The following is a 25537-nucleotide window of genomic DNA, read 5'->3' on the forward strand; positions in this document are numbered from 1 at the left end:
CTGATGGGGAGTAGGTGTATCACAATTGACCTGGTTGCCATTGTGTGGGAAGGGGAATGACAGACAAAGTACGAGGGAGCTTCAGAATCTTGAGATTTTCTATATTTGCAAAGGCCAAACAGATGCCATGCTTTGTGTGAACCCACCTGAAAATAAATAAATGGAAAAACTGCATTCAATGTCGCACCTTTCATGGCTGCACGACTCAGATGATGAGGTACTATTGAAGCACAGTCACTGTTGTAATCCACGGGATACAGCATCCAATTTGTGGCAGCAAGATCCCACAAACAGAAATGTGTTAATAGCCAGATAATCCCCTTTTGTGACGTTGTTGAGGGATATACAGTAGCCATGGTCCACCCCTGTTCCTCAAAACAGTGGCATTAAATTCTTTCCATTGACCTGAACTCTCAGTTCAACATCATGGTGGCACAATGGTTAGCACTTCTGCCCCACAGCACCAGTGATCCCGGTTCGATTCCGGCCTCGGGTCACTATCTGTGTGGAGTTTGCACATTTGCCTCGTGTCTGCGTGGGTTTCTTCCTGGTGCTCCGGTTTCTTCCCACAGTCCAAAAGACGTGCTGGTTAGGGTGCATTGGCCATGCTAAATTCTCCCTCAGTGTACCCGAATAGGCGCCGGAGTGTGGCGACTCGGGGATTTTCACCCTTGCTTTGTTGCAGTGTTAATATAAGCCTGTTTGTGACACTAATAAATAAAAAGTTTTTTCTCATCACAAAGACAGCACTTCTGATAGTGCAGCACTCCCTTAATTTTTGTGCTTGAGTCCTGAAGTAAGACTTGAACCCGGAACCCTCTAATTCAGTGGAGAAGACGCTACCCACTGAGTCACGGCTGAACTATGAAGATCACCAGGGAGCAAGAAAAGATCTTTGCATGGACCAAGCATGGAGTCTACACAAACTACAGGGGAAAGGGTTAATATCAGCCCCTGTATTTTCTCCATCTGAATTCCAAACTAGCAAAACTCTGCAATCTCTGTCTAATCTCTAGTCGTTCATGTGACATGATAACAGTCTTGACCTTGATGCATGCTCGCAAGCAATAGTTCAGTTCGACATGCCTCAATATGTACACACATCTTACATTATTAATTCCGGTTTGTACCATGAAAGGAGTTCTTATATTAAGAGCAACTGTTATAAAAACTATGCTGCATAAGAGACCATTGTCACTAATTTTTCCCCTCAGACCACTTGCTCCTTTGCTAATTTTCCTTTTGATGAAAACAACTTCGGAAAATATTCAATCGCACTCACATTTAAAACCGTATAATTGTTCCGATATGCAATTACATATTATTTTCACCAATCATTCTGCCCTCGGCTTATTATTCATGAGATTCATTACTAAAACTGTAACAAGGGATACTCTTCATACTTCAGAATTACAACTGCTACAATTACGACCTTTAAACACTTTCGTTTACATCCCATGGCAACATGCCCTGAGACCCATCTGTTAATACCTACAACTGACTTTTAAATATTTATATGACTGGATTTAATATATTCTGCAAACTAAAATAAAATCCTTCTTCCATTAGGAATAATGTTCAGTGGAAATTGCCAAACGGCTTTCACCTGCAAAATTGAAGGAGTGATTGTTGGATTTGTAAACTGAATGTCTCCTCCAGAGTTACCCAATTTTGGGAGAAAATGGGGGTGGTGAGGGGAGGTGGCTATTTCCACATTTCTACCATTAACACCTTCAGGATTATTCCTGCAACGACCCCCTGCCCCAACCCTCTGCCCCGCAGGGTGGCACGGTGGTACAGTGGTTAGCACCGCTGCCTCACAGTGCCCAGGGGCCCGGGTTCAATTGCCGTCTTGAGTCACTGTCAGTGCGGAGTCTGCACGTTCTCCCCGTGTCTGCGTGGATTTCCTTCGCGTGCTCCGGTTTCTTCTCACAGTCTGAAAGATGTGCTGGTTAGGGCAATTGGCCGTGCTAAATTCTTCCTCAGTGTACCCAAACAGGCGCTGGAGTGTGGCGACTAGGGGATTTTCACAGTAACTTCATTGCTGTGTTAAAGTCAGCCTACTTGTGGCATTAATAAATAAACTTTAACTAGAATCATAGAATCGCTACAGTGCAGAAGGAGGCCATTTGGCCCATTGAGCCTCCATCGACAACAATCCAACCCAAGCGCTATCCCCGCAACCCCACGTATTTACCCTATTAATCCCTCTGACACTATGGGACAATTTAGCATGACCAACGCACAGAACCCTCACATCTATGGACTGTGAGAGGAAACTGGAGAACCCCGAGGAAACCCACGCAGACACGGGAAGAATGTGCAAACTCCACACAGACAGTGACCCAAGGCCAGAATTGAGGCAGCAGTGCTAACCACAATGCCAATGCGCCACCCTACATAAACTAACAATGGCTCCATCCCTTATTGTCCATCCCACGGCAATGCAAATAGCAGCAAGTGAGTGCAATTCAGATCTCTTTTCTACCCTCCCAGCCATGAGAAAGGGAAGCTCCTCTCAAGGTCTGACAGCACAATTTGCAAGGAGAGCAGAGGAGTTCTCCCCAGCAGCCTGGTCAATATTTGCTCCTCAACCATCATCACTAAAATGGGTTATCTGACCATTGTCACATGGTGACTGTGGGCGTTTGGCTTCAGAAAAATTGGCTGCTAGTTTTCCTACATGATAATGGATTCAAAATAAATACTTTATTGGCTTGAAAGCTCCTGTCAAAGGTGCTACATAAATGTAAATCATTCTTTCTTCTGTAAGAAGGAAGTCAAAGGTAGGGGGAACACAGCAGTTGAAGGAATAAGAACATAAGAACATAAGAACTAGGAGCAGGAATAGGCCATTTGGCCCCTCGAACCTGCTCCGTCATTCAATAAGATCATGGCTGATCTTTTATTGGACTCAACTTCACTTACCCACCTGTTCACCATAACCCTTAATTCCTTCAATGTTCAAAAATCTATCTTTGCCATTCAATGAGGTGGTCTCAACTGCTTCACTGGACAGAGAATTCCACAGATTCACAACCCTTTGGGTGAAGAAGTTCCTCCTCAACTCAGTCCTAAATCTGCTCCCCCTTATTTTATATCCTCCACACCAGTGGAAGCAACCTCCCTGCTTCTATCTTATCTATTCCCTTCATAATTGTATATGTTTCTATAAGATCCCCCCCCCCTCCCCTCATTCTTCTAAATTCCAATAGTATAGTCCCAATCTACTTAGTCTTTCCCCATAAGCCAATCCTCTCACTTTTGGGATCAACCTAGTGAATCTTCTCTGCACCCCCTCCAGTGCCAGTATATCCTTTCTCAAGTAAGGAGACCAAAACTGTACACAGTACTTCAGATGTAGGCTCACTTCAATCATTTCAACTGACGAAAAGCTAAGCAATCTAGTCATCTCTTCCTCACCCTAAGGTCTCACACTACTGCTCTGCTCATTAGTGTTGAGTTTCTTTCTCTCCTTCCAAGTACAAACTCAGCAACCTCCCAGATCAGACTGGTAAACTATGTTGTCAATTATTTTATTCAAAGATATATACATTACTGGAGAGCTCATACCAACACATCTTGCTTGATTTACAGATTATCTGGCCATTGTCACATTGCTAATTATGGGAGCGTGCTATGCACAAACCTTTACAGATGCACCATAGAAAGCATTCTTTCTGATTGTATCAGGTATGGCTCCTGCTCTGTCCAAAACTGCAAGGAACTACAAAGGGCCATGAATGTAGCCCAATCCAATATGCAAACCAACCTCCCAGCCATTGACTGTCTACACTTCCCGCTGCCTCAGAAAAGCAGCCAGCATAATCAAGGACCCTACGCACCCCGGACATACCCTCTTCCACCTTCTTCCGTCGAGAAAAATATACAAAAGTCTGAGGTCATGTACCTGACTCAAGAACAGCTTCTTCCCTGCTGCCATCAGACTTTTGAAAGGACCTACCTCGCACTAAGTTGATCTTTCTCTACACCCTAGCTATGACTATAACACTACATTCTGCACTCTCTCCTTTCCTACGCTATGAATGGTATGCCTTATCTGTATAGTGTGCAATAAAAATACTTTTCACTGTATACCAATACATGTGACAATAATAAATCAAATCAAAGTGGCTATTATTTTCCTCCATTCCAACATTCCACCTTCCGACTCAGTATCAACTCAGACATGATCGTCTGACTAATGATGCATGCAGATTATGGGCATATCCACTTAAGGGCACATGCTACAATAATTAGGAGCTAATTTAAAACATTGAAAAGTTCTTGGATCTTGTCTTGCCCATTTCAGGTTCTCCAGCAAATAACCCACTGCATCAACATGGCATTGTCCTCCATGGCAATGCTGGACACCCTTTGAAGAGTGGAGACACTTCCGGGGGACTTCCTTGCATATGTCATCACTCCAACCCAGAAAAATAATGGCATCCAACCAGTGACTGGAAGTTCGGCTCTGACTCACTTCCAATAACAACGGGTGGAATTCTTTGCTGGTGGGTTCAATGGCGGGCAGGTGGGAATTCCCTATGGGATCTTTACCTGGTGTCCACCATAGCTAATTGGGAAACCCGCTGGAGGCCGGCGTGACCTCAGTTGCATCCCTCCAATGGGATGCAATTGTAGACCTGGCCTCCCATGCCCGATTCTCCATGAGGAATACACGCCAGTGCAAAATATGTTTGGAAGAATGTGCGCATGCAGATGTCAGGAGTCACCTGAGGCTGCCTTCAGAGTTCAGGATGGAAACTGATGGCAATCCTGGAATACCACATCAGTGGGTGAGGGAGGGGAGCATCTGCAGTGGACCTTCCATATTCAATGTCCTGGAGAAGGACCATCTTCCAGCCTCAGAATTTTCCTGGAAATCCATCTTCTTCCTCAGGAGGTCCATTTTCTGTCTTTAATAATGGGTCAGTGATGCTGGGCATCTTTTCAACACGGGGTTCAGACAGGATGACAGGCTATGCATCATCAAGCCTGCCTCACCGCGGAATACGGTGCAAAACAGCCACTTGCATAATTAATGAGGTCAGGGACAGAGGGTTCAGTGTGTTTTTCCGGTGGCCTCTGCCTTGGGAAACACTCCAGGTTCCCACCCCACCCCACAAGGAACTACAAAAGGTCATGAATGTAGTCCAATCCATCACGCAAACCAGCCTCCCATCCATTGACTCTGCCTACACTTCCCGCTGGCTCGGCAAAGCAGCCATCATAATTAAGGACCCCACGCACCCCGGACATTCTCCCTTCCACCTACTTCCGTCAGGAAAAAGATACAAAAGTCTGAGGTCACGTACCAAGTGACTCAAGAAGAGCTTCTTCCCTGCTGCTGTCAGACTTTTGAATGGACCTACCTCACATTAAGTTGATTTTTCTCTACACCTTAGCTATGACTGTGACACTACATTCTGCACTCTCTCGTGTCCTTCTCTATGAACGGTATGCTTTGTCTGTATAGCGCGCAAGAAACAATACTTTTCACTGTATGTTTATACATGTGACAATAATGAATCAAATCAAAAAGGAATTAGTCTCAGGATGAATCTCAGGAGAATTCCATCCGATCTCATTGTTAAGGCAATGAATCCACCCCACCACCCCATCGTTAACAATTATTAGCTGAGCTTACTGTGCACTACATTAAAATATTGTCATTAATGCCTCAGCTTTTGCGATGCGAGCAGCAGCGATGCGTTCCAGAGTATGGAACCAGCGCAGATTTGAGTAAACTATCAACTACACTTTACACTTGGACTTGCAGGCATAAGACATTTCTTTAATCAGAAATACTAAATAGGGAGGCCTACGTCATGTTGAAAGTTGCAGCAATCTCATTTAAAAATATATTAGGAGCACGAGAAGGCCACTCGGCCCCTCGAGCAGACTTTCATAACCTGTTAAAAACCAGGTGAAGTTTGTTCAAAAGTAAAATCCATGACATTGTAGCATTAATTGAAAAGGAATGGCTTATCTGATCAAAATTACTGTACTTATAAAAAATAGATTAATTCTGTAAAATTAATTCTGTGCACTGATAATGTAATTTTCCACTATCTTTTTTCCAACGCCTTTTTTTACTGCGGCAATTTTTACCTCTGTTTTTTTTTAAATAGAAACCCTACAGTGTAAAAAGAGGCCATTCGGCCCATCGAGTCTACACCGACCACAATCCCACCCAGGCTCTACCCCCATATCCCTACATATTTACCCACTAATCCCTCTAACCTACCCAGCTCAAGACACTAAGGGGCAATTTTCGCACGGCCAATCAACCTAACCCGCACATCTTTTGGACTGTGGGAGGAAACCGGAGCACCCGGAGGAAACCCACACAGACTCGAGGAGAATGTGCAAACTCCACACAGACAGTGACCCAAGCCGGGAATCGAACCCAGGTCCCTGGAGCTGTGAAGCAGCAGTGCTAACCACTGTGCTACCATGCCGCGTGTGAGTGTAAGCAACCCCCACACTTCCCCACCTTTCTATGAAAGAGCCTGAGCTGCTGGGCCTTGCTTCAAAGGAGGCCTGAGAGGTCCAGATAGAATGGATATGGGGAGGGTGTTTCCATTCGTGGGGAGACTAGAACTCAAGAGTACAACCTCAGAGTGAAGGGACGCTCCTTTAAAACTGAGATGAGGAGGAATTTCTTCAGCCAGAGAGTGGTGAATCTGTGAAACTCATTGTTACAGAAGGCTGTTGAGGCCAGGTCATTGAGTGTCTTTAAGACAGAGATAGATAGGTTCTTGATCAATAAGGGGATCAAGGGTTACGGGATGAAGGCAGGGGAATGGGGATAAGAATTATATCAGCGGGGCGGCACGGTAGCACAGTGGTTAGCACTGCTGCTTCACAGCTCCAGGGACATGGGTTCGATTCCCGGCTTGGGTCACTGTCTGTGTGGAGTTTGCACATTCTCCTCGTGTCTGCGTGGGTTTCCTCCGGGTGCTCCGGTTTCCTCCCACAGTCCAAAAATGTGCGGGTTAGGTTGATTGTCCATGCTAAAAATTGCCCTTAGTGTCCTGAAATGCGTAAGTTAGAGGGATTAGTGGGTAAATATGTAGGGGTAGGGCCTGGGTGGGATTGTGGTCGGTGCAGACTCGATGGGCCGAATGGCCTCTTTCTGTACTGTAGGGTTTCTATGTTTCTAGCCATGGTTGATTGGCAGAGCAGGCTCTATGGGCCGAACGGCCTAATTCTGCTTCTACATCTTATGGTCTAATGCTCGACAAGACAGCTGAAATTTTTCCCAGCAGAATCAAGGTAGACGATCGTCCAGAGGTTTACCTGACATCACAGTAGTACAGTGGTTAGCACTGCTGCTTCACAGCTCCAGGGTCCCGGGTTCGATTCCCGGCTCGGGTCACTGTCTGTGTGGAGTTTGCACATTCTCCTCGTGTCTGCGTGGGTTTCCTCCGGGTGCTCCGGTTTCCTCCCACAGTCCAAAGATGTGTGGGTTAGGTTGATTGGCCAGGTTAGAAATTGCCCCTTAGAGTCCTGGGATGCATAGGTTAGAGGGATTAGCGGGTAAATTAGCGGGTAAAAAAAAGGGATTAGCGGGTAGGGCCTGGGTGGGATTGTGGTCGGTGCAGACTCGATGGGCCGAATGGCCTCCTTCTGCACTGTAGAGTTTCTATGATTCTATCAGCCGGCGCTGACTGCAAAACCCGTGGCCAACAACCTGCATTTATATCGCACCTTTAATATACGAAGATGTCCCAAGGCGCTTCTCAAGATTATTAACCAGTATCATCATCCTTGTCCTTCTCGGTTTTCTTTATTTCAAAAGTTGATGTTGTTCTGAACTTCAGTCTAGGTTCTTCGAAGCTCTAGAAATAAACTGTTCTCCAACTCTTCTCCTTCCAGATCCTTACTGTGCTCAAATTCCCTTCAAATCTGACGGCCACTGTTCTAAAGCAGAAAATGCTGGAAAATCTCAGCAGTCTCACAGCATCGGTGGAGAGAGAATAGAGCCAACGTTTCGAGTCAGGATAACCAAGGGTCAAAACATTGGCACTATTCTCTTTCCACAGATGCTACCAGACCTGCTGAGATGTTCCGGCATTTTCCGTTTTGTTCCAGCATCCGCAGTATTTTGCTTTTATTTTGGCGACTGTTCTAACTTGTCCTTCGACAAAATTGAATCATGCTTTATCTCCCCCTCATTTTCTTATCCAGCTAAGTTTAAAAAGCAAAGGTTGGCGTCACCTCGTACTTTGCTACTTGGCCTCATCTTCTCACCCACTCTCTCTTAACCTTCGAGGGGATTGCTTGGCCTCCTTAGCCCTTCAGGTGGGCTTCTCAATCAGAACGGTTCAGACCTGCAGCAGTGAGCAATTGCCTTCTATAGCGAGTGCAAGTAGTTAACGCTGGATGTCTGCATGTGCCGTTAAAGCAGTGCTTGGAATCTAAATAACAATTTTCTATAGTGGCCTCCAAGATGCAGTGGACTTTTTGATATATCACACCTTTTTGGAGGCGGGAAGCAGTGTCGGATATCTGAGGCAGCCTGCCACTTCTATGTTATGTCAAAGTGGCAGACTCTGTTTTCAGCCGGAAATCTACCAACTGGCCCGCCATGGAATTGGCGTGGGCGAGGGTCCGACAACGGAAATCTCTGTTGACCTCAGACGGGAATTTCCAGTCTCGCCCAAGCGAGCCGTAAAATCTTGCCCACCGTGTCTGTAGCCATCACTCACTATTCTCACTGGTACCAATTAGCAAGAAGTAAGTCAAATCATTTTCCTAATGCGTGTCTCCAGCTAATTGCATGTCATGTTCCTGATTAAATATTACATACTGATAGGGATTCAGATAGTCAGTGTTCCTTTAACAACAAGTTTAGGCGAAGGATGAAAGTCCATGCTCCTGGACATCAGTAAAGTTAGAAAGAGAGAAAAAGGATTAATAAATTGAAGAGTTGTGAAGATTTCTTTTCTCTTTATTCTTTCGTGGGCTGCGGGCATTGGTGGCAAGACCAGCAACAGTTGCCCATCCTGTAATAAGTCCTCCGAGGCAGAAGGCCCTTCCCTTTGTTTACAAGTCTGACAACAACATACTGAGTGCTTTTAGTTAACAGTCGATACCAGGAGTCCCAAAGGAACTGACACTACTGGTAAATCATGATGTATAGATGCTGGCATTGGACTGGGGTGGGCACAGTACGAAGTCTCACAACAACAGGTTAAAGTCCGACAGGTTTATTTGGTAGCACAAGCTTTCAGAGCGCTGCTCCTTCATCAGGTGAGTGGCTTCAATCAAGGAAGGCTTTAAGGAGGGAATCTTTAGCTGAGTGCTGGTGCTGGCAGCCCTTTAAAGTGGACCAACGCATCCATGTGAGCAAGCTGGCATCGCTGCTCACTTGATGAAGGAGCAGCATTCCGAAAGCTCATGCTACCAAATAAACCTGTTGGACTTTAACCTGGTGCTGTGAGTCTTCTTACTTCTGGTTAAATGCAAAGCAAGAGACTCCCTGATATTACCATCAATTTGGCCCTTAATCAGGGAGTTCAGGCCAACCACAATTGCCTGATTAAAGTCATCACATACCCCTAATTGCCCCTGAATTTAGTGGGCAGAGAGCAGTTAAACCAACCACATTGGTGTGGATCAGGAGTCACATGTGGGGCAGACCAGGAACATTTGCCTCAAGGGACATGAGTGAACCAGATGGATTTTGACAACAATCAGTTGTAGATTTAGGGCGGGATTTTCTGGCTGCGCTCAACCCAGAACCAGAAAATTCCACCCGAGGCCAACAGACCTTTGCATGGTCTGCCCCCTGCCCTCTATGATTCCCGTGATGGATGGGACTGGAAAATTCCCCTTTTTAAATCACCACTGTGAGGATTTGTTACTTGGAGTTAAACTCCACCAGTGCTTTGGTGGGATTTGAACCGACGCCCTCAGAGCATTAACCTAGGCCTCTGGATTAATTGTCCAGTGATATTAGCACCATACTATCATTGGCCCAAAGAAATAGCGAGGTTGAATTTTAAAATCTCTGCAAGGAAGAGAAAGCCTGATTACAACATAGCCTCGATAGAGTAGACTCTAGAATGGCTCACTTACAGTTTCAGATCAATAAGCGATGAAAATTCAATAGGATGCTGAGCAAAATGTGTGGCAATTTCTTGAAGAGTAGGGCAAGTTCTCCATTGCAGATAAGTTTTCCTACTAATGAAAATTCATGACAGATAAACCCATCTGGTTCACTTTAGGGAAGGAAATCTGCTGTCCTTACCTAGTCTGGCCTACATTTGACTCCAGATCCACAGCAATGTGGTTGACTCTCAACTGCCCTCGGGCAACTAGGGATGGGCAATAATTGCTGGCCAACCAGTGACACCCATATACCACCAATGAATAAAAGAAAGATCGATATTCCATTTTACACCTGGCTTTTTTCTATTGTGTAAAGATGCACAATTGACTTCAGCCATAAGTAGATACGATTTCCTTTACAAGGAGTGTGCATTAGGTCCTGTCTAAATATGGGAGCAATGGGTAAATTTTGAGGTTTAAATATTCAATTTTTTTCAGAAGTTAGAAAGAAATTTACAGTGACTGTAAAAAAAAAAGGATTTTGACAACTGTCCATCTCTCGTGGTTATGTAATTGTCTGCGGATCATTTTGTTTGAGTTCAATTTACAGATTTACTGTTGGTTGGTTCAATGTAAAATTATTATAATGGATATTGGACGTTGTGTTATTGTGACACTTCACCTGTCAAGTGAAATACCAATGGCCGCTTTTTGGAAGTGACCTGTTCTATTTCAGATATCCACTAAAATGGCAAACGTTTAATAATTTATTGAAAAGTTGACTGTAATTGAAGTGGGCGGCACGGTGGCACTGTGGTTAGCATTGCTGCCTCACAGAGCCAGGGTCGCAGGATCAATTCCGGCGACTGTCTATGTGCAGTTTTATACATTCTCCCTGTGCCAGCATGGGTTTCTTCCTAAGTTCCAAAGATGTGCAGGTTTAGGTGGATTGGTCACGCTAAATTTACCTTAGTGTCCCAGGATGTGTAGGTTAGTGGATTGGGCCATGCAAAATTGTCCCTTTGTGCGACACGGTAGCACAGTGGTTAGCACTGCTGCTTCACAGCTCCAGGGTCCCGGGTTCGATTCCCGGCTCGGGTCACTGTCTGTGTGGAGTTTGCACATTCCCCTCGTGTCTGCGTGGGTTTCCTCCGGGTGCTCCGGTTTCCTCCCACAGTCCAAAGATGTGCGGGTTAGGTTGATTGGCCAGGTTAAAAATTGCCCCTTAGAGTCCTGAGATGCGTAGGTTAGAGGGATTAGCAGGTAAATATGTGGGGGTAGGGCTTGGGTGGGATTGTGGTCGGTGCAGACTCGATGGGCCGAATGGCCTCCTTCTGCACTGTAGGGTTTCTATGATTCTATGATTCTATGAAGATGTGCAGCTTAGGTGGATTGGCCATGCTAAATTGTCCCTTGGTGTCCCAAGATGTGTAGGTTAGCTGGATTGGCCATGCTAAATTGTCCCTTTGTGTTCTAAGATGTGTAGGTTAGGTGGATTGGCCATGCTAAATTGTCCCTTAGTTTGCACAAATGTGTAGGTTAGGTGGAATGACGAATGTGCAGGTTTATGGGGACAGAACGGGGGAGTGGGCCTGGGTGAGATGGCCAATCCACCGAGCCTACACATCTTGGGACACTAAGGGACAATTTAGCATGGCCAATCCATTAACCTACACATCTTGGGACACAAAGGAACAGGTGCTGGAGTGTGGTGACTAGGGGATTTTCACAGTATCTTCAATGCTGTGTTAATGTAAGCCTACTTGTGACACCAATGAGTAAACTTTGAACTTCAACTTTAAAACAAAACTAAGCCAGGCAATCTTCCTCAGATTGGAACCCAACTCTACATTTACAGTTTGTCCAATCAGCAAACTGTACTACAATGGTGCAATAAACACATGGAAAGACTTGTACTTATCTAGAGCCTCAGTACATCTCAAAGTGACTTATAGGCAATGAAGCATTCCTGAAACAAAAACAGAAAATGCTGGAAAATCTCAGCAAGTCTGACAGCATCTGTGGAGAGAGAATAGAGCCAATGTTTCGAGTCAGGATGACCCTTCGTCAGAGCGCTTTCTAAAGTTAAAGTTTACTTATTAGTCGCAAGTAGGCTTACATTATCAAGACAATGAACTTCCTGTGAAAATCTCCTAGTCTAGTCGCCACACTCCAGCACCTGTTCAGGTACACTGAGGGAGAATTTAGCATGGCCAATCCACCTGACCAGCACGTCTTTCGGACTGTGGGAGGAAACCGGAGCGCCCGGAGGAAACCCACGCAGACACGGGGAGAACATGCAAACTTCACACAGACAGTGACCCGAGGCCGGAATTGAACCCGGGTCCCTGGCGCTGTGAGGCAGCAGTGCTAACCACTGTGCCGCCGTGCCGCCCCTGAAGCATTTCTGAAGGTTAGTCACTGATGTAATGTCGGAATATGCTTCCATTCATTGAGATTCTTTCAAGTTGGAATTAAGATAGCTGGGTTTGTCAGCAAAATTCAGATAAATTATCTAACACGGGCCTATGTTTATTCCAGATTTATTTTGCTGAAGGTCATCATATTTCAATTATTTCTCTGACTGACAACAGCTCCAGATTAATCCCAGCAGTTTGGAATTTGATTTCAAACCATGAAGGAGTAGGAGATTTCCTTCAGGCCAATGTCAACCCACAAAAGACAGGCCCCCCTGCTCTTTAGATCTCTCTGCATGATGACATTTGAGGCTCCAGTTTCACAGCCCTGATCATTACCTTACCTCGGCAGGAATCTCCGTGACAAGTGAATGTCAACTCTTGTTTTCATCAGAATAATGAACAGGAAGCTTCTATATTTTTAACAACAACAAACTGCATTTGTATAGAGCCTGTTATTAGCGAAATGTCCAAACACCCTTCGCAGGAGCACTGTCGAACAGAATTTGGTACCAAGCCTCATATGGAGATGTTGGCCGCCATTCTCCCAATGAGAAACTAAGTGGTGCCGCCAGTGGGAAACCTGGAATGTTTCCCACTGGCACTGGCAACGTTAACCAGGTGGGATTCAATCACTCTGTGGTGGCAAAAGAATCCCCAACAGGAAACACTCTCAAGCCCAGCTTAACAGAGATTGGGGCACTATTTTTAAAGAACGCTCTGATCTGAGAGTGCCATGCTAGACCCCAGTCACCACCTTAACCTTCCCTATCACTGTTGCACAGTGAGGTGGAGATGCCGGTGTTGGACTGGGGTAAGCACAGTAAGAAGTCTCACAACACCAGGTTAAAGTTCATAAGGTTTATTTGGAATCACGAGCTTTAGGAGCACTGCTCCTTCATCAGGTGACCCAACTGATGAAGGAGCAGTGCTCCGAAAGCTCGTGATTCCAAATAAACCTGCTGGACTTTAACCTGGTGTTGTGAGACTTCTTACTGATGCACAGTGGCAGCAGTGTCTGCCATCTACAAGATGCGCTGCAGCAATTCATCTCGACTCCTTTAAGTGCATCTTCCAAACCCACAATCTCTGCCGTCTTGAACAACAAGGACAAGGTGGTGGATACGCCAAGATCTGCAGGTTCCCCTCCAAGCCATACTATCCTGACTTCACTGTCACTGGGTCAAAATCCTGCAACTCCCTCCCTCACAGCACTGTGGGTGTACCTACACCACATGTACTGCAATGCAAAAAGGCAGCTCACTACCATCTTCTCAAGGGCAATTGGGGATGGGCAATAAATGCTGGCCTCGCCAGTAACACTCACATCCCATGAAATAATAAATAAAACTGAAACCGTTGATGCTCCTGTTGGTGACAAGTCTGTCTAATTTGCCTCTAATATATTCAATAACCCAGCTTCCACTGGTCTGTGGAAGAGAATTCTAAAGACTACCGACCCTCTTGAGAACAGAAATTCCTCCTCATCTCCATCTCAAATGGTAGACAGCTTATTTTGAAACTGTTCCCCTTAATTCAAGATTTCCCCGCATCTATCTGTCAAGCACCCTTCAGAACCTCTCAATAAGATCACTTGTCATTCTTCTAAATGCCAATGAACACAGGCCCAACCTGCCCAACCTTTCTTCATGAGGCAACTACTTTATCCAGGAAATGGCCTTTAATATATTCAATAACCCAGCCTCCACTGCTCTGTGGAAGACAATTCTAAAGACTAACGACCTTCTTGAGAGCCTTTTTTGGACTGTTCCCAGTGCAAGTAGAATTCTCTGGCTGTTCATGCCGGCGGGATTCTCCAGTGCCGCTGGCCGTGCACACCCGCCCACGGGTTTCCCGCCAGCGTGGGGGTGACATCATTGGGAATTCCCATTGACAGCGGCGGGACCGGAGAATCCTGCCACTAGCAAACAATGCGCCACCTCCCGCCGGCGGGAAACACACGGCTGGGAGGCCGGGGAATCTCACCCCCTCCTGCCTTTAGCAAGGAGGCCAGAAATGCCCAGGGTACTCCGGGTGTGGTCCCATCAATGTCCTGCCGAGCTGCAGCCAGATTTTATTTTAATATTTCATCATCCTTGCAATAAACGCCACAGAGATAGTTTTACCTAACCTGACTCCAGGTGGGCGTAAACAGTGCTGACACCAGCTGTGAAACGTGGGAAGATAGATCTCATTCCCTCACTGCCATCCTTCACTGTGAGAAATGTAGAAGTTACAAATTGGAGCTTTTCATTTTCATCGCTGTGAGGACTAAAGAGCACCATCCCGATTCAGATCAGACGATGTTGCACTGACATTGCCTGTCACACTTGCTGCTTATCATGTGTGCAATGAGAAAGTATAAAGCATTCAGACGTTAAGTTAGATTAGATCTCTACTGCTGTGGCTGTTCAATCCTTTCTATACAGCCATACAAGAGCGTTAAAATAACAATAGGTCATAGAAAATTGAGGGAAAGATCATATTGCTGGCATCAAATGGATATGTAATGTTGCTTTGTTGTTCGAAGAAGAACTAAATGTAATGGCATATTTTTATCTATTAGTCTGTAGAGGTTTATTTTTAACACTACTGTACTATCACTATAATGTGGAAATATGTTTTGGTTTGGTGAATCGAGCCAGTGCTACACAATTGAATCAATACTTCCCTTTAACTTGCCTTTAATGAACATTTTGTTTTGATGTCATTTCTTTGATGGTTCCGTTCTGATTTTTTTTTCTCCCGGAGCTGCTCAACTAAAATAGCTCCCAATCTGGAGCATTCCCGTCACACCCTGCACTGGCTTTGGCATGAAAAACATCAACAGTAAAGCTTACGAAGGAAAGTTATCAGAAGAATCATGTCAAGTGCCAACCGACTCAAGAACAGCTTCTTCCCTGCTGCCATTAGACTTTTGAAGGGACCTACCTCGCATTAAGTTGATCTTTCTCTACACCCTAGCTGTGACTGTAACACTACATTCCGCATCTCGCCTTTCCTTCTCTATGAACGGTATGTTTTGTCTGTATAGCGCGCAAGAAACAATACTTTTCACTGTATACTAATACATGTTACAATAATAAATCAAATCAAATCAAGTGGATGGCCATTAAAGGCACACACTCACTCTAAAGTCTTATCCAAATATGGATGATATTCTGGGCTAGCAATGATGGATTTGAAAGGGGACGTAAGAACATAAAAAGAAAGAAGCAAGAATAGACCATATGCAAAGTTGATCCTGCTCTGCCATTTAATACTATCATGGCTGGTCTTGGGTTTCAACTTCACATGCCCTGCCCATTGCATTACCCTATGATTGAGATTCTCAGTGTGTGTGGACTCAAACTTGAACATTGGCCGCAAGTGAACTTTTTTCTTATTCATTTATGGGATCTCGATAGTGTCTTTTAAGAGACTTCTCGGTGAGCACATGGGACTTAATGGGATTGAGGGTTATAGGTAAGCCTATATATAAGCCTAGGTAGGTAGGGACATGACCGGTGCAACTTGTGGGCCGAAGGGCCTGTTTGTGCTGTATTTTTTCTATGTTCTACGTTCTATCTGGGCATCACTGAGTGGGCCTGCATTTATTGCCCATCTCAAATTGCCCTGAGCTGAGTGAATTGCTAGAGGGCATTGAAGAGTCAACCACAATGCTGTGGATCTGGAGTCACATGGAGGCCAGACCGAGTAAGGACGGCAGATTTCCTTCCCCAAAGGACAATAGTGAACAAGGATTTTTATGGCAATCAACAATGGTTTCATGGTCACCAAGATTTTAATTGAATTCAAATTCAACATCTGCTGTGATGGGATTTGAACCTGGGTAGCCAGATCATCACCCTGGGCCTCTGGCTTACTAGTCCAGTGACTATCCATTATGAAATTGCTCCAACTCATTATGACAAACAGCAGTGGGCGTAAGGGGAACAATTATACACCAACCTGACACCACTTTATTTCATGGTTTCCTGTTGCATTGCTAACAGTTGGTCAGCATAGAATCAATGTGTTTTCCATGATGTCGCCGTCAACCTGCAATGACCCCACTCCATTCTGCCACACTCACTAAAGTCCTTCTGTACCATTCACTGCTGCCAACTGTTCAAAGGTTAGAATCATAGAATCCCTACAGTGCAGAAGGAAGCCAATCGGCCCATTGAGTCTGCACCGACCACAATCCCACCCAGGCTCTATCCCCATGACCCCATAACCCTAGCTAGTCCCCCTTACACTAACGGGCAATTTTAGCATGGCCAATCCACGCAGCCCACACATTTTGGACAGTGGAAGGAAACCGGAGCATGCGGAAGAAATCCCATGCAGACATGGGGAGAATGTACAATCTCCACATAGATAGTGACCCAAGCTGGGAATCGAGCCCGGGTCCCTGGCACTGTGAGGCAGCAGTGCTCACTATTGTGCCACCGTGCCCTCCCACTCACTGTGCCACCGTGCCATTAGATGAGTAGTTGAGTCTGGTCAATGAGATAGAACAATATTAATGATGGCAGATGCATGAAGAAGGAGGGCGATCATAAACTGGCTTTATTTTTTGAGGAATGGAGTGGAAAGCAATCTTTACCCTACATTCATTGTTGTCCTGCTCCTGTGTCTTGTCTAGCTTTTTCCTTTCCTGCCTCACTCCACCCTCCCATTCCCGTGACCCCTGCAACATGGCTAATCCACTTAACCTTTCTATCTTTGGATACTAAGGGTCAATTTAGCCTGGCCAATCCATTTAACCTGCACATCTTTGGACTGTGGGAGGAAGCCGGAGCACCCAGGGGAAACCCAGGCAGACATGGGAGGAATGTGCAAACTCCACACAGACAGTGACCCAAGGTCTCTGACGCTGTGAGGCAGCAGTGCTAACCACTGTGCCACCATGCTGCCATCTTCTCCACATCCACCTGCCATCTTTGCCACTCCTCCAAGTCTTCTACTTTATTTTTCACCTGTTCTGGCCTCATTGTGTTCAAAGGTGATCATTCATATCCATATGGGAAGTGGGTGCATGAGAAATTGGAGTTGAGGTAAAAACCACTTGCGATTGTATTGAATGGGGAAGCCAGCACAAAGGTCTATTCCTACCTCCTGCCCCTACTTCTAATGTTCTTATATTGTTGGCCATCACATGTGCAGCGAAAGAACTTGGAAATCATTGAGAATAAGGTGATGGAATGGAAAGGTCAGGGTCTTTGAAGGACAGGTGAAGCACAGTGCTGATCATGTAGGGGTAAGGGAAATTGTGATAGGTGCAGGATGGTAGGTTAAAGAACGGGCAGGGAGATATTGCAAACTGGCAGGAGGTGATGGGTGTCCCAAAAGGCATGGTGATTAGCACTGCTGGTCAGCATAGAACCAGTGTGTTTTCCATAATGTCCTGGTCAACCTGCATTCAGCCACACGCACTGAAGTCATCCTGCTGCCTCACAACGCCAGGGACCCGGGTTTGATTCCCAGTTTGGATCTGTCTGTGCGGAATCTGCACATTCTCCCCGTGTCTGCGTGGGTTTCCTTCGGGCGCTCCGGTTTCCTCCCACAGTCCGAAAGAGATGCTGGTTAGATGGATTGGCCCTGATAAATTCTCCCTCAGTGGACCCAAACAGGCGCCGGAGTGTGGCGTCTGGGGGATTTTCATAGTGACACAGTAAGTGCGTATGGTTTTAGTTTAGGCAGGCATCATGATCGACGCAGGCTTGGAGGGCCAAAAGTCCTGTTCCTGTGCTGCACTGTTCCTTGTTATTTGCAGTGTTAATGTAAGCCTACTTGTGACACTAATAAAATAAACATTGTTTTAAACTTTCAAACTTTTTTAAAGGGGAGCGCGAAACGGAAAGGGATGGGACAGGCTCCACCTCCCCACACTATTCCCATATCCAAAATCAGCAATCTGTAAGTGCATGGTCAACACAAGATGTAGCGCATTCGATGCTCAGATTAAAATGAGTGTGCCGGAATTATGCCGCCTCCCAGCCGGAGGCTCATTAGATCCCGCCTGAGGCCAACGGAGAATGCCAATTCTGGGCCAGGCGAGACGGTAAAATCCCAGCCGTGGTGTACATTAACACCTCACACAGAAACAAAGTACCAGCATTCTCTGCTGAACAACTGATACAGGCACATAATAAAACAATGATTCGCGGATCATAACTATTTGCGGCTACAGTAGGTGCTGCTTTCTTACTTTGCATTTGCATATATTTCAGTCAAAGGACCACTATTTATCAGCAGTGTAAATCTCATTACTATAAATATGCTGTGATCTGATTAGCAGTAAAAGGTGCCAGCTCACCTGTCATGTTGCAGTACACGAGAAGGGGTTTCAGAGAGCCACTGCCATCTGGATCAATGGAGAAGAAGTCTGACATCTGCCCTTTGTGTCTGTACGCTTCACAAGACTTTTCATACAAAGCTACAAGAACAAAATGAGAGCATATCAGTTGACAAACACCTAAGACTCCAATGCAATCTCATTAAAAAAAAAAGGACGAGGGATAGATTTCAATATTTTATGCCCTCCCCTGTGGTGAGTGGCGGTGGTGGGAGTTTGGGGGGGGGGGGGGGGGGGGGGGGAGAGGGGTGGCATTTAATCAGGCTGGAGGTTGGAGGCTAGGAATCCCACCACTTTCCTGCCTCCACTGGATAAATCCATTGGTGGGAAGAGCAGCCTCCCTGTCCCACCAACAGTTGAGGCCCTCAAGTGGACAATTAATGCCAGTCACCATGTGGGAAGAACAACAAGAGTGGGCTCTTGGGGGGGTGCAGAATGATGGAGTTTCCATATTGAAAAGCAGTCAGTGCATGATCAAGGGATGCCGCGTCATAAGGAATGGACATACAGCCAATTTGTATAGATCATAGCCTCACCAACAACATTTAGATAAATGATCATACAATATATTGTACTGATCTAGCTGGAGACATAAATATTGGCCAGGATACAGGGAGAACGCCCCAGCTTTTATTCAAGGCATATTGTGGAGCAACATTCCTATTGAGAGCACTGATGGACACTTAGTTTAACCGCTCATCCACAAGGCAGCAGTGCAACATTCCCCTGGCATCGCACTGAAGGAAGTTTAACAACACCAGGTTAAAGTCCAACAGGTTTATTTGGTAGCAAAAGGCTTTTGCTACCAAATAAACCTGTTGGACTTTAACCTGGTGTTGTTAAACTTCTTACTGTGTTTACCCCAGTCCAACGCCGGCATCTCCACATCGCACTGAATTCCCAGCCTAGCTCACACGCTCAAACCTTTGGAACAGGACTTGAACTTATCACCTTTGACTCAAAAGGCCAAAAGATGCTACCACTGTGCCAAAGCTGACACAGCTCTGAGGAAGGGTCACGTTGCATTGAAAACATCCCCCTCCCCTCCCCCCACCCCACCCAGGCCATCTGCCACATGCCTCAGGTTGTCCTTTGCTACTCTGTGCCTTTGTTCTGCCATTAACTTTCCAATCTCTTAATGGACACTATTAGTGCCATTCTCAGCCTTTATCACCATCATTTCCATTTCCTTTGCCTTTTTGTCTATGACATCTTGGTCAATTACACCAACCACCCTCACCACCCTTAACAACACCGCACCCCTGCACCCCCCCCCCCCGGCCCCCCCACACCCCCACGCAACCCCCCCCCCCACCACCACCCCCCTCCCTCAATCTCCCCACCGCCCCATCCTTCACCCTTACAGTATAAATCTTGACCTATTTTCTTTGTCTTCAGCTCTGACGCAGTGTCATCCTGATATGAAATGTTGACTCTATTCTCTCTCCACAGATGCTGTCGGACCTGTTGAGTGTTTCCAGCACTGTTTTTATTTCAGATTTCCAGTAAGCCCACCACCCATTGGTCCATTTCTAGTTACCCCGAATCTCCGATTAAATATGCATTGTTTTCTACACAATATGCGCCGTATATCCTTGTGTAAAAGTCAAATTCCTGAGGCCAATTGGCCAAGACTTTTACCCATTAATGATTTCAAAGGATTGACACTATTGCTTGAATGGGGCCAAAGTAAAATCCTAAAAGAACGCAGGAATGGAATAAAACCTAACAATAAAAAATTCCTATTAATTATCATTCAGAATCTGATCACCTTCATAATGCAAATAAATAAAAACAAAACTTAAATGCTTCAAACTTTGTACATTTATTTACCAGTACTCGGGTGGCCCCAAGGACCGGTAAATTTATTTACGGGTGACACCGTGGCACAGTGGTTAGCACTGCTGCTTCACAGTGCCAGGGTCCCAGGTTCAAATCCGGCCATGGGTCACTGTCCGTGTGGAGTTTGCACATTCTCCCCATATCTACATGTGTTTCCTCCGGGTGTTCCGGTTTCCTCCCACAGTCTAAAGATGTGCGGGTTAGGTTGATTGGCCATGCTAAATTAACCCTTTGTGTTAGGGAGATTGGCAGAGTAAATGCGTGGGGTTACAGGAATAGGACCTGAATGGGATTGTGGTTGGGTACAGATTCGATGTACTGTCGGGATTCTATGATTCTCATTTTCATTAGTTTCTATATATTTGCAAGGAAATCGAATCATCTCCAGGATGATACTTTAGAATTTGAAAAACCAAGGTTGAGTTTTACATCATTTTCCGGCCAACATCACGGGTTGACTTCCACCTGAGACTGCCTTTCACGTGAGTGTATAGGGTTTTTGTGCTGTTTGTATTTGTACCTTAAAGTTCACAAAAGTAAACTTTCCCAAACTTACTGCTTACTCCGGTAATCAGAAGGGCTTATTAGCTTTGGACAGTCCCTTTTTCTCTTAACCAACAGGATAAATTTCTGTGAAAATGGCGATTCTTCAGCATTGATTCCATTGTAAATCCAATGAGCAAAAAGCAAATCGTTTGTTCACGTACAGGTTTACACGTTGTGTGCAATACACAGGGGAGATTCTCTGATCGATTTACTGAGAGGATGAAGCACTTTGAGCTGACTGGGCTTGCTGTTGGCTGCAACACTTAAAGGAAAAGTGCCGTTTACAGAGGGTGCTTTTTGTTGTTTGTTCCAGTTCATTGGCAGGCGTTGGACTCCCTGCAAAGCTTGTATTTATTGCTCACACCTTTTCCCTTTTCCACCTCAAGAAACGGGTGAGGGGCGGGTTGGGGGAGGTTGGGCCTTCTTGAGCCACTGTCGGCCATTATGGCGAAGGTGCTCTCAATGTGATGTGAAGCAGGGAGTTCCCGAAATGCTGGCCTGAGGAATGCCTGAAGTGATGCCCTTTTGTTGGGGCTCCGAAAATCACATCCATTTCCCTCTGTGTCGCCTAGGAATCCAACCTCATTCTCCACACCCCCATCTGCCTCTCTCCCCGGTGACCCCCCTCACTCCTTGGCATGCAGCCCCCCCCCCCCCCCCCCCCATGTCCCCCTTCCCCCCCATCCTCCTCCCCCCAACGACCCCCTTCCTCCTTCACAGCCAATACCCACTGACTTCTGTTTTATTCTGGTTCCTCAGTGTCACATTTAGTTTAACACTGCACTGATGTCAAGGGCAGTCACTTTCCTTCTCTGGAGTTCAAAACTTGTCTCCATGTTTACACATGGGCTATAATGCAAAGGTGAAGCTGAGTGACTCGTAGAAACATAGAAACGAGAAGCAGGAGTAGGCCATTCGGCTCTCGGAGCCTGCTTCACCATTCATCTTGCTCATGGCTGATCAACGAATTCAATATCCTGATCCCCCTTCCTCCCATATCCCTTGATCCCTTTAGCCCCAAGAGCTATATCTAATTTTTTTCTTGAAATCCGACGTTTTGGCCTCAACTACATTCTATGGCAGTGAATTCCACACATTTAGCACCGTCTGGGTGAAGAAATTACTCCTCACCTCAGTTCTAAAAGGTTTACTCCTTATCCTCAAACTATGACCTCTCGTCCTGGACTCCCCCACTCAAGCAGAACCCAAATGGAAGACAGTGAAGATAAGGATAATCTTTGATATTTTTTTCTAAAGACAATTTAAGGGCTTCTTTTTTTATTTTTGTTATTGCTACGGTGATTTCATTTAGGGGAAGAAGCTTCCTCCATTCTCAACATGCAGCCGTCAGCAGTTAGTCCAAAGCGAACCAATGTGAGAAAACAACAGTAATATCGAGAGCATGTCGGACTCCATTGTCACCCAAAAACAGAAAATGCTGGGAAATCTCAGTAGGTCTGACAGCATCTGTGGAGAGAGAATAGAGCCAACGTTTCTCCATTCTCTCTCCACAGATGCTGTCAGGCTTGCTGAGATTTTCCAGCATTTTCTGTTTTTGTTTCAGATTCCAGCATCCGCAGTATTTTGCCTTTATCTTGGTGCCAGCCTCCAGTGTGATTTTTCCAAAGCTGCATCCTTTACTAAACTTGACATTACAAAAAAAAAACCTGATTTTTTTAATGACCACACATACATCACATATATAATCAGACGAATGAGAGGGGGATCTCATAGAGACTTATAAAATTCTAACAAGACTAGACAGAGTAGATACAGGAAGGATGTTCCCAACGGGGAGGCTGTCCAGAACCAGGGGTCACAGTCTGAGGATTCGGGGACGGAGATGAGGAGACATTTCTTCACCCAAAGAGTGGTGAGCCTGCGGAATTCATTACCACAGGAAGTAGTTGATGCCAAAACACTGAATGTACTCAAGAGGTGGCTGGATATAGCACTTGGGGCGAACGGGATCAAAGGTTATGAGGAGAAAACAGGATTAAGCTATTGAGTTGGACGATCAGCCATGATGAATGGTGGAGCAGTCTCGAAGGGCTGAATGGCCTCCTCCTGCTCCTATCTTCTATGTTTCTATGTACTTAAACATTTCATCAGCAGCTTAAATGAAAAGCGTATCTCCATAGATCTTTCTCCCCGTTTAAAAATAGACTGTTACATATCTCTGTGTAATTTCTTCTCTTTTTGCATGAACTCTATCCTCTATCGCCATGAAGCTGAATGCTGATAGTGCATTCAAAATTAACATTAGGACTCCTGACATATTCTGGAATTGAGCCAAGAAATGTCACATCCACTTCATAAAATCATGAAGTAGATAAGGCAGCAAAAATAAAATGAAGCTCATACATCACCATTTCTGTGATGTTCTGCCCAGGATCCCACCGATGTTCTGATCCAAAGCTATCTTTTTATTAGAAGGCACAGTAAGATTTTGATAATAAAATGCCATGGTATGACCGAATTAAATTATAGTGAGAAAGCTGCGAGGGACTCCAGGTTCCAATGAAAGCCAGATGTACCACATTAGTAGTACTTTGTTCTGTGAGGTCTCTTTTCCAGAACTGTGCCACTGTAGCAGCCATGGACCCAATTTTAACCATCTTTGTTTGGCCAACACTGGATGGCTGCAGCTAAAGTAAAGTAAATAACTCAACCTCTCTGATCCTAATCTCTTCCTATCGTGTTCTAATATTGCAATCTGCTCCTTTGATCAGGGCATCCACAGGGAGTAAGTAGAGAACAATGTAAATACGTGGATCAGGTGTGAAGATGTGCAGGTTAGGTGAATTGGCCATGCTAAATTGTCCCTTAGTGACCCAAGATGGGTAGGTTAGGGGGATTAGCTGGGCAAATACGTGAGGCTATGAAAGTCGGTACAGGCACGATGGGCCGAATTGCCTCCGTCTACACTGTTGGAGTTTATGGTTCTATGCTTCTATGCCCTAGGATTACATAGGATATGCAGCACAGAAATAGACCTTTTGGCCGGACAAGTCTATGCCGGTGTTTGTGCTCCACTCGAGCCTCATCCCATATTTTCTCAAGTAAATCCACCATTGTAACCCTCTATTGCCTTCTCCCTCAAATGCTGGTCGCGATTCCCTTTCACTGCGTCTGTACTGAAAGTGGCATGGTGGCACAGTGGTTAACACTGCTGCCTCACACCGCCAGGGACTCGAGTTCAATTCCGGCCCCGCTTCACTGTTTCTGTGGAGTTTGCACATTCTCCCCGTGTCTGAATGGGTTTCCTCCGGGTGCTCTGGTTTCCTGCCACAGTCCAAAGATGTGCGGGTTAGTGGATTGGCCATGCTAAATTGCCCCTTAGTGTCAGGGGGACTAGCTATGGTAAATGCATGGGGTTATGGGGATAAGGCCTGGGTGGGATAGCAGTCGGTGCAGATTTGATGGCCCGAATGGCCTCCTTCTGCATTGTAGGATTCTATGATACTATTCACTTCAACCACTCGATTTTTTTGTTTTTTTTCTTTCATGAGATGTGAACATCGTTGGCAAGGCGAGCATTGGTTGCCCATCCCTGATTGCCCTTGAACTAAGGGCAGTTAAGCATCAAGCACATTGCTGTGGGTCACATGTAGGCCAGACTAGGTGAGGATGGCAGATTGCCTTCTCTAAAGGAACATTAGTGAAGCAGATGGGCTTTTAACAACAATCGAGCGGTACTGAGTTCCACATTATCGCCACTCTTTGGGTGAAGGAATTTCTTCACCATTCCCTTGTGGATTTTGTGGTGAATATTTTATATCGGTGGTCGCTGAGAGATTGTTTCCCCTGGTTGGGGAATCGAAAACACAGGGTCACGGTCTCAGGATAAGGGGACGATCATTTAGGACTGAGATGAAGAGTAATTGCTTCACTCAAAGAGTTGTGAATCTTTGGAATTCCTTACCCCAGAGAGGTGTGGATGCTCCATTGCTGAATACAATTAAGAATTGTGGCCAAACGGGCCACCTAAAATGGCGATTTACAGAGCATGCTGGGATAATTGGACAAGCACTGAAACAGCAGGCTGCAGCTTAAAAGACAGAGAAACAGGCTGCAGCTCAGACGACCGAATACACAGGAAATAGGCCATCTCAAAGACAATGGACACTCTCTGGTCAAACATACTTGTTTACCAGACAAAGGGGAGTTTAACCCCTTATTTGGGAGGGAGGTATGTGACCTACGTACTTCCAGCACCTACAGGCATGGCCATTAGTTACACATGATGTGGAAATGCCGGTGTTGGACTGTGGTAATCGCAGTAAGAGTTTTAACAACATCAGGTTAAAGTCCAACAGGTTTATTT

The 25537-nt window shown here is 45.5% G+C and overlaps 1 protein-coding gene across 1 annotated transcript in view; it reads right to left on the reverse strand.

Annotated features, from left to right (window-relative positions):
- The window catches only part of LOC144504123 (contactin-associated protein-like 5), a 922207-nt gene that overhangs the window by 349271 nt on the left and 547399 nt on the right, over positions 1-25537 (reverse strand). Inside the window, exon 12 of the mRNA XM_078229299.1 lies at positions 18784-18903. Coding sequence (XP_078085425.1) covers positions 18784-18903 — 120 coding nt within the window. The remainder of the gene's footprint in view (positions 1-18783; positions 18904-25537) is intronic.

This window comes from Mustelus asterias, chromosome 14, assembly GCF_964213995.1.
Source record: "Mustelus asterias chromosome 14, sMusAst1.hap1.1, whole genome shotgun sequence".
Classification (NCBI taxonomy): Eukaryota; Metazoa; Chordata; class Chondrichthyes; order Carcharhiniformes; family Triakidae; genus Mustelus; species Mustelus asterias.